This window comes from Salvia miltiorrhiza, chromosome 3 (genome assembly GCF_028751815.1).
Source record: "Salvia miltiorrhiza cultivar Shanhuang (shh) chromosome 3, IMPLAD_Smil_shh, whole genome shotgun sequence".
NCBI classification, from domain to species: domain Eukaryota; kingdom Viridiplantae; phylum Streptophyta; class Magnoliopsida; order Lamiales; family Lamiaceae; genus Salvia; species Salvia miltiorrhiza.
In genome coordinates this window covers 14941481-14959699 of record NC_080389.1, presented here as the reverse complement: position 1 = coordinate 14959699, position 18219 = coordinate 14941481, and the positions used below count along the sequence as shown (strand labels likewise).

At 34.8% G+C, this 18219-nt stretch overlaps 1 protein-coding gene across 2 annotated transcripts; it reads right to left on the bottom strand.

Annotated features, from left to right (window-relative positions):
* Positions 1-6661: 6661 nt before the first annotated feature.
* Positions 6662-9874, bottom strand: LOC131017782 (B2 protein-like). Of its 2 annotated transcripts, XM_057946505.1 has the most exons (4): positions 8320-9874; positions 8048-8148; positions 7497-7691; positions 6662-6929 (listed from the first exon to the last, which is right to left on the bottom strand). In XM_057946505.1, exons 1-4 carry the CDS (start codon positions 8945-8947, stop codon positions 6888-6890), a joined length of 966 nt encoding a protein of 321 aa, XP_057802488.1. In that variant the 5' UTR covers positions 8948-9874; the 3' UTR covers positions 6662-6887. The 2 variants fall into 2 exon arrangements, with proteins under 2 accessions (XP_057802488.1, XP_057802487.1); XM_057946504.1 differs by having other exon boundaries at positions 6662-7691; positions 8320-9173.
* Positions 9875-18219: the final 8345 nt, after the last annotated feature.

The following is an 18219-nucleotide window of genomic DNA, read 5'->3' as shown; positions in this document are numbered from 1 at the left end:
GTCAAATCTGAGGTGCTTCCTGTGTTCAAAAGATTTCATACCTTTATAGAAAGACAGTTTAACACCTCACTAAAATCTCTGCAGTCTGATTGGGGGGGGGTGAATATAGATCACTCAAACCATATCTTGAAACTCTAGGTATTGAATTTAGGCATCCTTGCCCTTGTACTCATCCTCAAAATAGCAGATCAAAGAGAAAACACAGACATATAGTTGAACTAGGATTGACACTCTTAGCCACAACCAAATTACCTCCCAAATTCTTGGTGGGATGCTTTCACTACAACAGTATACCTAATAAATAGGCTTTCAACACCTACTCTCGAACACCTCTCCCCTTATCAGTGTCTCTTCAAAATAATCCTGATTACTCTCTTCTCAAAACCTTTGGTTGTAGCTGCTTTCTCTGTATCTTAGGCCTTTCAATAATTCCAAATTACAGTTTAGATCATCTAAGTGTCTATTCTTGGGATATAGTCCACTTCATAAAGGTTATAGATACCTTCATCCATCAGGTAGAGTTTATGTTGCTAAGTCTGTCCTTTTTAATGAAACTGAGTTCCCTTATACTAAACTCTTCACCATCTCTACTCAAATACCTACTCCACCTCCTTCCTATCTGTTAGACCCTTGAGAAGCGAGGTCCGAGACACGTCGAGTCCGTGCGACGTGCCTTGGCAGATTGGCGCAAGGTTGTCAAGAAATGGGGCAACGAAGCCAAGTGTTGATGCGAAGCAACACATTGTGCGGGTGAGTACCAGGTGAGACACGGATGGCCGATGTTGAGTGGCATTGGAGGCAGAGCAGACCAGCTCTGGAGGCAGAGCAGAACAGCTCTGCGAAGTCAGAGCAGACCAGCTCGGTGAGGTCAGAGCAGACCAGCGCGGGGAGGTCAGAGCAGACCAGCTCTGGAGATGTCGATGGCTAGATCAGAGGGAGCAGAGTGAAGCAGTTGCTGGGCGCCAACTGCTACAACCCACGATGGGCAGTTTTGGAGTTAGTGGGGCGAAAAACTACCCAGCAATTAGTCTCAGCCATGTAGACGGTTTTTACCTAGTGATGGGGGTTGTCTATCACATTTATATATTGTAATTGGCTGTGAACGTGCAGAGGGTAGAGTGTGTGCGTGAGCCTTGAGCATAGAGATAGGTCCTTGTAATTTTATTGTGGGAATAAAATTAATGGTTGGGACGTGGTGTTCCCGTAAATCGTTGTGTGTTGCTTAAGGTTGTTCATGTAGATGTCCGCTGCGTGTGAACTTTGATTCGTGAATACATTCGAGAACCTCATACATTCTAAGTGTCAAACGAGTGTTGGTGAGGGAAGAAGCTGGTCGGAATGTGGGAATTCGGCGCTGCACGGGGCGAAAAATTCAGAGTGAAGGAGGACCCTGTGACACTATCCTATGTTTCCTCCATTACTACAACCACCACCTATAACACCTGTGCCATCTCAGGATATACACACTCCATATACTTCTTCATCCACTCACAGTTTGCCTGCACAAAATACTCCTCCAGTTCACTCTTTATCCAGCTCAACCAGAGCACCCTCCCCTAATCCTAATATCTCACCTCATTCTTCTTCATCATCATCTAATAGCCCATCTCCCCCCTCCACCCCCTCTCATAATACACACCATATGGCCACTAGATCAAAGGCTGGAATCTTTAAACCTAAAATATACATTGCCACCTCCACCGTTCCTCGTGCTCAGATTTTCCTTTCCACAACATCATCTTTCTCCTGCTCTGGTCCTAGTGCTGCTCACATTACACCTGATTAGGCTGTTAAGTTTACAGAGCCTATTTCTGACTCTGAAGTTCTTGCAAATCCTCTCTGGTATGCTGCTATGGCAGCTGAGATTGAGGCTATACTGGTTAAAGATACTTGGGAACTTGTACCTCACAACTCAAATATGAACCCTATTGATTGCAAATGGGTTTATAGAGTTAAACTATTTGCTGATGATACACTTGATAAGCTCAAAGCCAGATTTGTGGCTAAGGGTTTTCAGCAATTGCAGGTTCGGATTTTCTGAAAACCTTTAGCCCGGTTGTTAAACCAGTTTCTGTGAGGCTTCTCTTCTCTTTGGCTCCTACATTTAAATGGGATATTCAACATATTGACATAAACAATGCATTTCTTAATGGCTATCTTGACATACCAGTATACATGAAGCAACCTCCTGGATTTGCAGATCCTACTCATCCTAATTGGGTTTGCAGATTGAAAAAGTCGTTATATGGTCTAAAACAGGCGCCTAGAGCTTGGTATGAAAGGCTTAAGGATCATCTCCTCAGGTATGGATTTAAGTATTCAACATCTGATCACTCCTTTTTTTCATATGAGGAAGGCAGGAAAGTTGTTATTAGTTCTTATGTATGTTGATGATATACTCATCACCAGTGAAGATTCTAGTTTGGTTGATAGTTTTATACAAACTTTATCCAAGGAATTTGCTCTTAAAACTCTTGGAAGTGTTACTTTCTTTCTGGGTATTGAGGTCAGAAAGAAAGCTGGTGCCTTCTACCTATCTCAGAATAAGTACATCAGAGATCTCTTGGCTAAAACTAATCTCTTAGACAGCATGCCCCAAAGCTCTCCTTATAATGCAGGTACAAAGCTCTATAAAACTGATAGTTCACCATTTTCCAACCCTACTTTGTATCGCAGCATCATTAAAGCTCTTCAATACTTGACAATTACAAGGCCAGATATTTCATTTATGGTGAATAAACCGAGCCAATTCTTGCAAGCTCCGACCGAGCTTCAGTGGAAAGCATGCAAGCGCCTCTTACGCTATCTCAATGGCTCTCTTCATTACTCTCTCAAGTTCACCTCCTCTCCATTTCTCCATCTTACTGCTTACTTTGATGTTGACTAGGCAGGGTCGATTGATGACCGCAAATCCACAGGAGGTTACTTCATCTTTCTAGGCTCCAATCTCTTATCATGGAGTTCTAAGAAACAAGGTATTGTCTCTCGAAGTTCCACAGAGGCTGAGTATCGCTCGCTTGCAGACACTTCTATGGAATTGGTCTGGATAAGTTCGTTGCTTAAAGAAATAGGCTACACTACACCTCAACTTCCTGTCATCTGGTGCGACAATCGCAGTGCCACTGCCATGGCGTCTAATCCAGTTCTTCACGCTCGTACAAAACACATAGAAATTGATGTTCACTTTGTTCGTGACAAGGTCTTGAAGAAAGAACTGGATGTTCGTCACATATCTGCTGAAGATCAGCTTGCCGATATTTTTACTAAACCTGTTACTACTCTTTTATTTCAGAAACTATGTAGCAAACTTCCTTTTGATAAAGGATAGTCTATGTTCAGTGGGGGTTGTATTAGATTAGTTATAAAGTTGTTAATCAAGTTAGTTAAGTGTTGATGTGGCAGCTGATTAGGGGGTTAGTTAATTATGGTTTAACCGCCTATCTTAGGCTTCTGTAATTGCTCTATAAAAGAGCTCAGTTTATGGAATGGAGATTAAGCTTTTCTTATCATTTTCATATTCTAGTTTACATTCAACATTTCCATACAAGTAAATTAGATCTGATTTTTGATCTATTTTTATTATATTAGTATTTCATATAGTGTGTACCACAAAGTATGTTGACAATAACTAAGAAGTTACATTATTGTTTCAAATAAAAAGTGAACATCTTATAATAAGGTTAATATATACTTCGGTCAATTTTTCAATGGCAAGTACCGACTTTCAAAAATAAAAAATAAGAAAATGGGGCAATTATTATGTAGCTTGAGGGTTGTTATATTAGAGGTGGAAAGTAAAAATGGAGGTCATAAAGTTACATATCTAAAATATAGATAGATTGTTTAACTTTCTTTTATAAATACAATTTATAAAATAAGACAATACCATTGTTATATTGATTGTTTACGAACTTTAGGCGTAGCTTATAAAGTATTTGAAAATCACAATTAAATTTCGCAATTAGTTTCTTAAAACTAGTTAATTAATTAAAGTCCTATAGCAACTTAGCAACAACATTTCCCTTCTCCGTTAGCCTTTTTTTTTACTTAAAAAAAACACAAAACTTGTTGACCTAATATTCTTGAATTAATAATACAAAACTAAGCTTTGAAATTGTCCTAATAGATGAGCACTAATAATTTAGTCACATTGTTAGGTGTCATTTTGCATCATAGCTTTCCTAGTCACAAAAGTTGATCAATTCACAAGATTGGCAAAGTGATGAAACCCAATTACACAAGAATAGAATAGGTAATCCGTAACCCCAATAATCTAATCGTTGGTTTAATTTTATCTGAAAAAGAAAAAAAAAACATTTAATTTAAATCTCCATTCAAAGTAGTTTTCTACAATGTCAACTCCATGTCACATTGCGTTCTTAATATGTACTAATATTTATATAAAAATTAGTATATTTTTTCCATCATAATGCATAATAATATTCTGCTATATGATACAATTGGTGTGAAAAATGAGGTAATTCTCTACCTTGTTAGGATGAAATCCATATTTATAAAAAATAATAGTATTTTTATATGAGATAATTGCTATCATCATATTGCAAATTATATTAGATATTTAATACATATATCTTTATAATGTCTCAACCTTTCGATTTATAGTAATAAATTTGTTCATTTAATTTTTTTGCACAATTTGAAACTGAGATTTAGACATCCATTGGATGTCGAAATTCAAAGCTGACTAAAGATTTTTGGTAACCTGTTGTCTATATTATTCTCCTGTGTTGCCAGTTTTATTATCGAACGTCCAGTGATTAGTGTGATTTGAAATGAGAGTAGCGCTTCTTGATTGTTTTAGTTGCAATTTCTGACATCCGACTATAAAATTGACAATGTAAGAATATAATTTAGATAATGAGCTTCAAAAATCATCAATCGAATTTGAATTTCGACATCACAAAGATGTCAAAATCTCATCTCCAAATTTGTGCAAAACATGAGAGTTGGATTTACTATAAATCAAAATATTGGAATATTAATGAATTGTTTAAAAGTTGAATTCAATTTGCAATAACATCCAAAAGTTTAGATCTAAATAGCAATTATCCATTTTTTATGGATGGATTTTTATTTTTAATAAAGAGTAGTGATGAGCTAGAAAAGGTAAAGCCAACCACCATTAATATTCTCAACTGAAGGAAGCGTCCCGTGAAGGAAAAGGTAAGAAAAATTGTTAATTGGTGGAATTGGCATCCAACCTAATCTTGATAATGAAATTATATATTTGTAGTTGCTTTCTAATAAGTCTCGCATTCATTACATACCACCACCTCATATACATCAAATCAAATTTCATTTTTGTGACTTCAATTTGATTGAATTCCCAAATATTATATAAAGTGGTTGAGACTGTAAATGAAATAAAAATTTTATTTTAATAGAAGTCTTAAAATAATTAAAGTGGAGTAAAATTTCACCAATTTTAATTTATTAAAAATAAAAATGAATATCAAAATATGGGACGAACTAACACGAAAACATGGATAGTAAAAATTAAGATGGAAGAAGTCATTAAATAAACTACGTTACCACATCAAATTTGTTTATATATAAAAATAAAATAATAAGTAAATAAAATCAACTTAAAGGGCATAGCCAAAAGGTACAAGCTCTTTCATCCTATAAATTTTGAGAACAATTATTTTTTTAAAATATTTTCCCCATCTCAAATATGCATATTTTTTCTTTTTAATATTATTTATAAATTTATGCATATTTTATGTTAAGACATCGTGTGTAGAATACTAATCTATATTATTCACAATAAAATAAATTATTACAAAAAATAATATCTGCCGACACCTTTTTTTTTTGTTTCCCCTACCGACAACTTCCTTTAGGCAGCTGATTTTGGCGTCAATTATGCCTTTACATTACATAACAGAGATTAGTAATATGCTTTCCCTTTCATTAATAAGTTGAGAGTTTGATTCACCTAAAGAATTATTATGTGAGTACATTACTTTTATTGATCTTAGTCATTATTTCAAAAAATGATGCATAAAATAATACATTTAAAGTAAAACAGAACAAATACTTATAAATTATAGTAGTATTATTTAAGAAAATCAAATGCATTTTTTAATCTATTCAAACTGAAGTAAGACTAATTTTGTGGAAAGAAAGGGATTGCTTTTAATTAATTTGAAGGAACCATCGTATATCAAATTTGATAATAATATCAAAGTATATAATAAGTGAAGATATATGAATATTTTTATTGTAAATTAAATAACAATAAAACAGACGATATTATCCACAAGAATTGAATCCACCCACCGTAGACGGCATCGAATTTTATCCATAAATCCTAAACCCATAAAATAGAACATTAAACTGAAACAGAATAATTGCATAATCTGAGTGCACGAATATACTCACTGCAGGAATATAAAATTGAAAAATGTTAAGTTTCGACATCCCATTGGACCCATTCCATCAAGAACTATCAAATTGTTGGTTACAGCACATTCCCACAATCACAAAACACACACACACCAAAAAAGAAAAATGAATAAATAAAAGAAAGAGAGAATAATAGTGCAAGACATTGTCAGAATCACACAAGACAGATGTATGGCATTTCCATTTCCATAGCATCAAAATTTGTTGGCAACAAAAGAAACATAAACATAGATTTATCAAAATTATTGCATCTTTGACTTGAGAAAAAGAGCAATTTGTTTCAAGCATTATTTTTCACTTACACAAGTAAACATTAATTAATTTATAGTAGTATATTGTATTACAAGCGAAGTCCCAAAACTCCTTTGATAGATGTATGTATATCTTCTTCTATATACAACCAACCAAAATGCCTATTCTTCTTCTTCCTTCCATCAACCATTCATCTTCTCACAAGCTCAAACATTGGTGTCAGCAAAAATGTCCAAAAGGGATAGAGCCTGCCACCATCAAAATCAGGTTAAGATAAAAGGTCAAAACTGAAAATACAGTGCAAAAATAAAAACACCCATTTCCATAAAAATATGTTGGAAGTTAGAACTTGCTCAATTTTAATTTTGAAGTAAAGGACAAAATTTATGTAAAAATCAGTGACATGACTCATCGGAATTTTGAACTCATGGTGACTTTTTAACTTTTCAATCATAATTTATAAAATTTACAAATATAACATAAACTTATTTACGTAGTAGTTCAGTTTATAGCTCGAGTTAAAATTCCAACCAGCCAACTAAGGGGTGACATGACTCATCGGAAAACGCCCAAGTTTAACTAGGATTAAAATTTGAACTCTTAGGTCAATCAATGACAGTTGGGAGTGAAATTTTGACTCGAACTATAACCTAAACAGCGTTAGATCAAAGTATAGGCTATTTTTCAATAATAACCCTTCCTTATTGTCCCTTCACTTATAATTGAGTAATTCAACATATACCGCTATCGAATGTAAGTAGTTTTAACCATTGGGAACATAGTAATGAATAGCAAGAAATGAATTGAGTGAGTACCTCAGGAATGTTGAGTTCAAGGCGGAACTTAGGGCCGTCGTAGTGGTGGAGGATTGGGCGGAAGGAGTCTTCCTCGAGCGGCTCGCAGATCTTCCTCGTCACCACGCGGACCTGAGCAGGGAACCGCGACTCCCCTTGGTTTTTCTTGTCCTCCCAAGCTGTAGGGTCGATGTTGGTTCCACCAAAGCTTGCAGCCTGAAACAACAACACCCACCAATCTTAACCATTCATTCATTCACACAAGTTCAAACTATAGACATATTGGTAAGATGCATAATTGACTATTCTTATCCTCGTTACTAAAATTTCTTGAATCCTACCATTTAATTGAAATATGAAGGGTATTAGTATATTTCAAAGTTCTAATCTATTTGAGTAAATGGTGGATTGATAAAATACATAATTAAGTATTTTTATCTTTATTAGTAAGATTTCTTCAGCTCCATCGTTTTCATACTATATGAATCGAATAAAATTAGCTCCGATCATTTATCAAGATCTTCAGATATCCCAAAATTTCAAACAATCTATTAATCTGAGAAAACACGAACCTCAAAAACTCCATGAAGCTGATGGGTTGAGTAGTTGTAGAGAAAGAGAGGTAGCCCTGGCGTTATTGCACGCACAGAGTCGCGGTAGCGCGGTGGCAGACCTGAAATTTTGGGGAATTTACAGATTAATACGAATCCAAAACAGAGAATACGCAATAAAACAAATAAACACGGCCAAAATCGAAAACAGTGATTCTGGATTTCGTGAAAATATTCGCAATTTCTGATCAATTTCACCAAAACAGCGTCCAGAAGATGAAATGGAAACGTACCAAAGAGTTGGCGCTTAAGGTTCTCCGCCATGGTATCGTTGTTGCAAACAAAAATGTATCCGCCGATGGTCTCATTCCTCGGCAAGGCCTCAGCCGGCGGCAGCGTCTTAAACCTCTTATCCACTGCCGTCTTGTTCTCGCCGTTGCTATCCTTACCGCTCTCCTTATTCCCCCTGTTCTTCTTCCCCAATTTCCCCCCGTGCTCCTCGTCGTTTTTCCCCCTGTTAATCTTCCCATTCATCACAGCATTATTATTCGCGAAACCCTTCCCCTTGCTGTAATAGCTGTTGAAATTCATCGACGGCGGCGGCGTCGTGTACACGCCCTTGTTGAACCCGCCGTTCAGCCCGGCGGAGCCCGATCCGTACCCGGAGTAATTGAAGCTATCGTTGATCGGCGCCTTCCACGCGTCGTTGCTGAACCCGGCGTTGAAATCCGACTTGAGATCGTTACCGAAGGTGGCTTCGCCGGCGTTGCGGAAGTCGAAGTTGCGGCGCTCCTCGGCGCTCCGCTTGGCCGCGTAGTTGGTGCTCCAGATTGAGTCGTTGAGCGAGAGATCGGCGAGGCTCCCCGTCTGGAGGCGGAGGTTGTCGCTGAACTGCCAAAACGAAGACTGATTGTTCTCCATTGAAGAATTCAAAATCGCGGTAGTTGAAATTGAATTGGCGCAGACAGTAATCGAGGAATTGGTGAAGATGAAGATGAAGGAAGAGGAGAGAGGAGGAGAGTGGGGTATAAATGGGGGCGAAAAGGGGGCGAAGGTGCGAGGAAGGAGACGAGAGGGATAGCGTGTGGATTTGTCAAAGCTAGTGTGGAAAAGTATGGGGTGTACTGTGCGCTAAGGAAGAAGAAAAGAAAATGGAAATGGAATTATTAGTGTTAATTAATTTTTAAAAAGTGGAAATATAAAAGATTGCTTACACCATTTTTTTTTTTGCCAAAAAAAAGAACAAATATTTACAACTTACATTGTTATTTAAATGATTATTGATGTTAATATAAAAAAATAAAGTTAATAATTATTGTAAATTTTACTATTATTGATATTTTTGTAAAATTTAAAGTTGGCGTAGCTATTTGATAACATAATTTTTCATAACCAGAACAATATTGTTTTGTAGTGTCACATTGAAATCAACTCATGCGATTTATGCCACTGTGCTGTTATGTCGGCTTTATTATGGACGAAAATCTCAATAGTGTTAAAATTGCAATAATAATTGTTTAGACCATGTATTTTTTTTCTACCATCTTTATAATTAGTATGGGAAATTAAAAATCGGCCAAAGTTAATGTATCTTGATGCTAATAACCTTTATATACAAAAATTTAACCTAGAAAAAGTTTAAGTTTTATCGTGTCTTTATAGAATAAGGCAACAGAATAACGAATCACTTAGTAAATATCTGCATTATTATGTATTCAATGTAAAATTGTATAAAAAGAATAACTATAAATTTTAAAAATATAGCCATATTTTTCGAAAGATTGTATTCAAAACAACTTTTTTCGAAATAAAAAAAAATTAATGTGAAAGTTAAATTTGTAGTAACATATTTTAGAAAATAAAAGTAGGGATATATATATATATATATATATATATATATATATATATATATATAGCCAAAATAAAAAGAGAGACATGGAAGGTGAAGTAAGTGGGATTAATTAAAAGGTTTGGTGGAGCGTTTGAATTAGGTTTGGTGACGACAAAAACGCGGCATTTAAAGTTAGCAGACAGTGAAGTGAGGAACTGTAGTTTCGCTACACGAGTTTCCCAGATTATGACTCCTCTTTTGCCTTACTCCATTTTCAATTTTTATTTTTATTTTTAAATAAATATTTGAATATTTATCTGGTGATGTTTTCTGTTTGGATTTTATAATATTAATAAATTCAAACTTTTAAAATATTGTAAATTAGATTTTCAATTTTGTGAGTTCTTTTTCTTTTTCTTTTGGAATGATTAAAATAAAGAATTGAAATATTGTTGAAACATTTTAATAATTGGAACTAATTAAAAACATTGAAATGGAAATTATTTAGCAACTAACCTTTTTCTTTACATGGATAATAAAGATTTCTAATTATTACTAGGGTTATTTCTTCCGTTCACAAATTATATTTTTATATTTTATGATTCATTCACAAAATATATTTTTTAATTTTAATAAGTATATCTCACACAATTTTCAGTAGCTTTCTTGAAATTCATGACATACTCAAATAGCGATACAATTTGTGGAGGAAATGGAGTGTAATTTTAGTGGAGCAATAAAGTTGTGAATGCAGAAGTCATGCAAATATTGACGTCTGTCTTATAATCTTGTCGATTCCTATAATTGTGTAATTCACTTTCCCATCCAATTATGGAAATTTTATCTCTTTTCTGTGGTGGCTGGAAAATTGTATCTCCTTCTCTCTTACACGACGATTTCATATTAATGTGATTTATATTTGGAATAATTATAGTTCATGGCCTGAACTTTCAATAAATTTTGATTTATAACTTTAATTTTAATTTATTTTTTGTATAGCTTGAATTTTGAGAAATTATTTAATTATAGTCATAATCACATCAAAATTATGACATTAGCTTTTCTTTGTTGAAATTACACATGAAAAATGACCGATTTTCACGAAATTAGAGTTTAATATATTCTACACGAAAAGAGATTTTCAACAATAGGTAGCCCATCGTCATCGGACCACCGATGAAACCAGAATCGCGTATGAAAGTTGACATCATTTTACTAATTTTATGGTGCGATTTCGACTACACCGGTGGTCCGATGACGATGTGCTACCTACTGTTGATTTTTTTTTTGTGTAGAATATATTAGACTCTAATTTCGGGGTAATTGATCATCATTAGAGCTGTAATTATAATAAAGAATTGATTACTAACATAATTTTTGTGCAATTGTGGCTAAAATTAAGTAATTTCTCAAAGTTCATGCTATACAAAAAATAAATTAAAGTTCAGGCTATAAACTGAAATTTATTGAAAGTTAAGGCTATAAACTATAATTAACCCTTTATATTTCGCAAATTCTCCACTGCATTCGGAAGCACCGTGCGATCGATCTGATTTGAATGGATTTATCCAAAAAAAATTATTTACATACATTAAAAGTGTTATTTATAATATATAATTTAATTTTATATATAATATTATTTAATTTAAAAAGTATTATTTTACGTTATCACAAGTGTCATTTATAATGTATTATTTATTTTTACAAAAAAGATAATTTATGAATATTATTTGTGATTAATAAAAGTATTATTTATATAAATCAAATATTAAAAAAATGAACGGAAAATAAATAAGATCGAATTGGATCTTAGTTATTTTATTCAGATCCCTCTTCTTTTTCTTATTTTTTATTTGGTACAATGTCTATTTTCTAAAATTGTTTCCTCCCTCAAAATGGTTTTAATGGAATAATTAAGAAATTCTAGAAGGTCAGAGTGTTCTAGTGGATTCCAAGGGAAGGGAACGAGTTCACACTGAGATATTTGCTTAGGAATTAAGGTAAGCTAAGGGAGCTGCACGTGTCTTCTACTTCGCACGTTGGACCCTGCTGGATTTCCGGGTCGGGCTTCTATTCGTCGGGCCGACATCGCTATTTTTATTTTTATTTTTTTTATTTTTGAAAATGTACTATTATCCTCATAATTAAGATTATATTTGTCCTAAACGGGACGTGTCTCTGCATGATGCCTATTATTTGGATTTTAAATCCCCAAAAGCCCAACGCGTATAATTATTCATAATATCGACATTGTAGGAAATTAGTTATGAGGTAGACCCATCTTTGATCATTTTTCAAGTAATGAAAATATTAGCCTAAAAAAAAAAAGTAATGAACTCCTTCTGGTTTCTTTCAGTCGACTCGGGGGCTCAGATCGACAGGGTGATCATCTCTCTCCTTCTTCGTTCGTGCTGGCTGCGGATTATTTATCCCGTATTTTAGATCGACTGATTATTGTTCAGAGACACACGATGTATAGGACGGCTTACAAGGGTTTCCCTATTTCTCATCTTTCGTATGCGGATGGTATTATTATCTTTACGTAAGCGAAGACTTAGTCCGTGAGGCGGACTCTTCGTTCCACTCTGGTTTGCTGGCTCCTTCCGGAGTCTCCTTGGGTGAAGCTGAACACTGATGGTTCCTTCGATTCACACAGCGCGGTACAGGTGGAGGAGTGGTTCGTGATCATACTGGAGCCCTCATTATTGCCTCCTGCACCCCTTGTGATGCTACTTTCAGTTTTGATGCTGAGTTAGCTACCCTGCTCGAGGGTATTAGGTTGGGTATAACTTTTTCTTCTTATATCTGGGTTAAGATGGATGCGGCGGCGATTGCTTTGCTCATGTCTGCTGGGCACCACGGTTAGGTCTGTAAATTCGGGTACCCACGGGTACCCTACCCGCGGGACAAAATCCGCCTAAAACCCCACCCTCACCCGACCTCCTGCATGTTGCGGGTACCCTCACAGTCCCACAATTTTTTTATTATTGTAATTTTGCGGGTTTTTGGTCCAGCTGGAGGGTATTTTGTCCCGCGATAAGGTATTTTATCCCGCATTTCACAAAAAAAATTGAAAATATCATTTCTATTTCATCGATTATCCATAAAATCTGTGACGAATAAATAATAAATAAACAGCTGACAAACAAGCACAACGATCAAAATTCAAGTTCAAACGCTAAATCAGTTTAACAACGGTGAGGGTGGGCAGCGACGGGGCGACGCGGGGCAGCGGCGGAGTCGAGAGGGGAGACTGGAGAGAGTCGAGAGGCCGTAGGAGGCAGAGAGATCAGATGAGAGAGAGAGAGAGAGAGAGAGAGAGAGAGAGAGAGAGACGAAACTAGGGCTTGGAGTTTTGGGAGGTTAATTCCTAAAAATTCCTAAATAAAATTATTTAATTTTAATTGTTACATATTATATTGCGGGTATGCGGGTACCCGCGGGTTACCTGATGGTACCCTCTACCCGCGATTTTTGAGGATTTGATACCCGCACCCGACCCTCCTCTTCAATTTTGCGGGTATCGGTTACCCGATACCCGCGCGGGTATCGGGGCGGGTGAGGGTATACCGGATACCCGCAACCCGAATTTACAGCCCTAACCACGGTCATGCTAGTATACGTCATACTATTGCTTGGATTCGGCTGTTTACTAAGCTTCGGCGAGTTCGTTTCTCTCACATTCCTTGAGAGGGAAACCGGCCTACGGATTTTATGGCAAGGAGAGGGCATCAAGTTCAGACGTTGACTACTTTTGATTATTCTTCTGCTCCTCGGCAATTTCTTTCTCCGGTTAGGATGGATCAACTTGGTTACCCTAACTTTAGATTCAGTTTTTATGTGGATAGTTAGTTGCTTTGGCTTGTATTCCTTTCTGATTTCGCTTCTTTTGTATTCCGGATGGAGCCATTTTTTTGTTTAATCCCTCTATAGTTTTGTTCTGTCTGTTTTTTGTTTCGTTTTGTTGCATCTGTTGGGCGTTGTCATTTTTGGGCGACGTCTTGTATAAGACACTGGTTGATATTTTATCTATAGATTGGCGGTCTACCTAACCCCTCCGCAAAAAAATAAAAATAGAAATTAAATATTTATTTATATTTTTGAACTAGGCCATTACATATGAGAGATGAAAATAAAAGATAGGCCAATAAATACATTACATACATGGTTTATTTATGCATAACATGCAGATTAACAAGAGATGAAAATAAAAGATAGGCCATTAAATACATTACATAACATGGCTTATTTATGCATAACATGCAGATTAACAAAATCCAAACGAACTGCATGTACTTAATCAAAACGAGCTAAATATGTAAGAATTTAATATTTGAAGGCCCATTAGCTAAAATGGTTACATATTCGTCAACGCATTGGCTAGTAGGAGTGGAAATGAGCCGAGTTGAATTGAGTATTGACATACTCAAGGTCGAACTCGATTTATAAGCATGAAGCTCGAGCTCAAGCTCGACTCGGTTTGATTTGATGGTTGAATCTTAATCGTGTTTGAGCTCGTTTAAGCTCGGTGAGTTCGATCTTGTTTAAGCTCGTCTCATACACGTTTGCACAAATTGTATTCCTTCTGCCCACGAAAAAGTGCCTTACTTATCTCTTATTTTTGTCCACGAAAAAGTGTCATGTTTACCTTTTTGTACATTCATACCCTTTACTTTTTGATTTATTTACAACTTATGCCATTAATAAACCCATCATTTTATTTAATCTATGCAATTAACCCACACAATTAACTCACTAATTAAAATTACGAAACCAACTCCCCCACGCCTAATCAATCCCATTTCCCCCAAAATTAAATTACTCTTTCTCTGAACTCAAACAAGTGGAAGAAATACACACATTTCCAGTTGCCAACTAATCAATTGATTTCTCTACAATTAATATTGTCCACATATATATCATCCACTGGAACTTTTCTTTCAATCTCTCATAACTATACATGGATATTGAAGTACAATAAAATAAAAATTAAATAGTCTTTAGCATTAAAATGGCATAAAAAATTAAGAATGAATATGTTAAAAAAAACAAGAATTAAAATAGGCATAACAATTAAATAGTCTTTAACATTAAAATCGAACTCAATAAAAAGTAGATTTGTTTAAACTCTCAACAATTAAAAGACAAGAAAATATTAACAAACTAATCAATGTCATTAGCACTACTCCTATTCTAATTTTTACCCCACTCAAAACAACTTTATCAGCTTTCTTAGTACTCGTGCCGACACTCAAATGGGGCACTTTTTCGTGAAGGGAATGAGTATATATTACTGACTATATTAGTAATTAAGCTATAGTATATGAATAAAATCATAAATTCCTTTAAAAGCTCGATTAGGCTCGCGAGCCTAACGAGTCGAGTATGATGAAATTCAAACTCGAGCTCGATACCTAGTTGAGTAGCTTGAGCTCAAGCTCGACTCGATTAATATCAAGTCGATATCGAGTAATTTTCGAGTCGATCCCAAGTAACTCGCGAGCTAACTCAACTCACTTACACCCCTACTAGCTAGCACTAAAAAAAAATCTAATAATTAATAAGTAAAATTCGTAAAGTCATATATTACAAAAATATTAAAGAAAATTATGATAAAAATGTCAAGTAGAAACATGTTTCTTTTCTGATGGTAACTAGTATATTCTTCACGGTTAAGGGGTCTTTCCCTTCTGCATAGCAAGGCCTAATCTCTCCATTTCAGCTTTAAATATTCTAACAAATCTATTTAAATTGTCACCAACTAAAGATAAGAGGGCAAAATTTTTCCCGTTTTCGGCTTCGTGGAATACCAATTTAAATTGTCACCAACTCTCGACGGCGAAAATATCATATGCCTCTCTTTTTTATTTTGAGGATAAAGCAGCATAATATATTAGCTAATGTCCCGATGAATCAAGGCGAGGAGCCAGGCTGGGAAACTCGACTCCCATATCATTACATTAGGGCAAGAAATAGTGAAATTCGCTAAAATATCATCTGCCTCTTTAAAATCGACAAACTCTATAATTTGTTGTATCGTTATGTCGTCGCTTTCATTCTTTCAATCTTAAATCTACAAATCTAATTGAGATATGTGAAATTTTTCGTAGTGAATGTTAAGGTTTTGACGATTTACTCGTTGTAGGACTCTTTTTCTTCTATTGAAAGTATTAGACGATTTGATCATTATATATATATATATATATATATATATATATATATATAGGGGAGGCTAAAATAAAAACTCTTTTTAGCATATAAAATAGGACCTAATGACAACCATTAGATTTGGAAGATCTAATGGTCAAGATTATTCTTAAATCTCATTTGTAAAATACACGGTTATTACTATGGAGGATATCTTAGTAATTACGAATTGAAGCAATCCGTTTCTTCCAATATTTTGGGGATATCATTTATTAAAATATATTACTTTCCATATACAATCAAATCAAAATGATTTACCTTTAAACATATATTTTTTCATTCAACAATCTACAAAAATACTTAGGTTGTTGTGACGATGAGACGAAGCATTCATATACATTATTTAATACTTACTATTTCATATTAAAAAATGCTCATGTATATGAGATAAATTATTACTAAATAGATTTTCTAACAATTTTGCACGAATTTTGCTAGCATCTTTGTACGAATTTTATATTAACAATGTATGAATTAATACTAATATTTTTTTTTACTTTAATCAAATTTCTTTTATTCTTTTTACAATTTTAAAGAACATTTATCCAAAATAAATAAAAAAAGGTCAGTTCTTCAGCTTACGTACGAATTTTGCATTAACAATGAATGAATTATTGGATTATGAATTAATAAAATGCAACTTTGTACGAATTTTGCATTATTAAAGTATGAATGATTGGATTATAAATTAATTAACTAATATGCAACACAGTACGAATTTTACATTAACAATGTATGAATTATTCGTACAGTCATGTATATGAGATAAATTATTACTAAATAGATTTTCTAACAATTTTGCACGAATTTTGCTAGCATCTTTGTACGAATTTTATATTAACAATGTATGAATTATTACTAATATTTCTTTTTTACTTTAATCAAATTTCTTTTATTCTTTCTACAATTTTAAAGAACATTTATCCAAAATAAATAAAAAAGTAAGTTCTTCAGCTTACGTACGAATTTTGCATTAACAATGAATGAATTAATAAAATACAACTTTGTACGAATTGTGCATTATCAAAGTATGAATGATCGGATTATAAATTAATTAACTAATATGCAACACAGTACGCATTTTACATTAACAATGTATGAATTATCCGTACAGTTTCAACATTAAATTCATACTCATCCATTACAACATAAAGTTAGTATAAACATGTGAATTATTTAGTGAAATTGTATGCATAATATAATAATATGCTGAAATTGCAGATAAATCCTCGGCCCTAATTGAACGCCATGCAGAGCGCGGCCTGGTCTCCAAGTTGCTTCTAGTATGGACGCCACGCTCCGCCCACCACTTCAGTTCAACCGGACACTGTTAGCGCCGCCTTGCGAATATCTGCCACGCCTCCTTACTCCATATCCTGTCTCCGTTCATCCATGCACCACCTCTGTTCATCTCTCTTGCACACAGCGCCGGATCCAGACGCCGAGAAGCAGCACCGCCACCACCACAACTCACGTCAGTCTCCCGCCGTCCGCACCTGCAACTGCCACGCTGTCCCGACGCCACCCCGCGCCCCTACGCGATTCAGAACCACCGCGCCACCCTCCACCAGGACGTGCGACAACAGCCGCCCTCCACTTTAAAAAACATGCCCAAAAAATGCAATCCACTTTTAATAAACACAATAGAGGACAATCAATCTGTGTATGAATTATTATGCAGATGGAGATGTTTGTACTGTACGAATTATCACCCATCCGTAAGGAGTGCAATATGAATTGTCTGGAACTACCAAATGCACTTATCAATGCATAATTTATTCATTTTAACAATCTAAATAATTCATACTGTCTTATGCACCATTTTATCCGAAATAAGTAATTTTCCATTTTCCCCATTATGCTTAATACAACTAACATTTTCGATGCACAAGCCTTGTATTCAATGCATTTTCACAAGTCAAATAATTCGTACTGTAGCTCTAACATTTACACAATCCAAATATAGTTTTTACCTTTGCATATTTGACTTTCCTCCGTCCGCAGGCTTCACAACTGCAAAAATGTTTACCAATTATTCATCCTAACTTTTTAACAATCTAAAGCCAACATAACACATGCCAAATAAAATAGCACAATTCAATCCCTGTATGACATTTTACAAACAATCCCGTAATGAGGTCAAAGAATCGAAAAC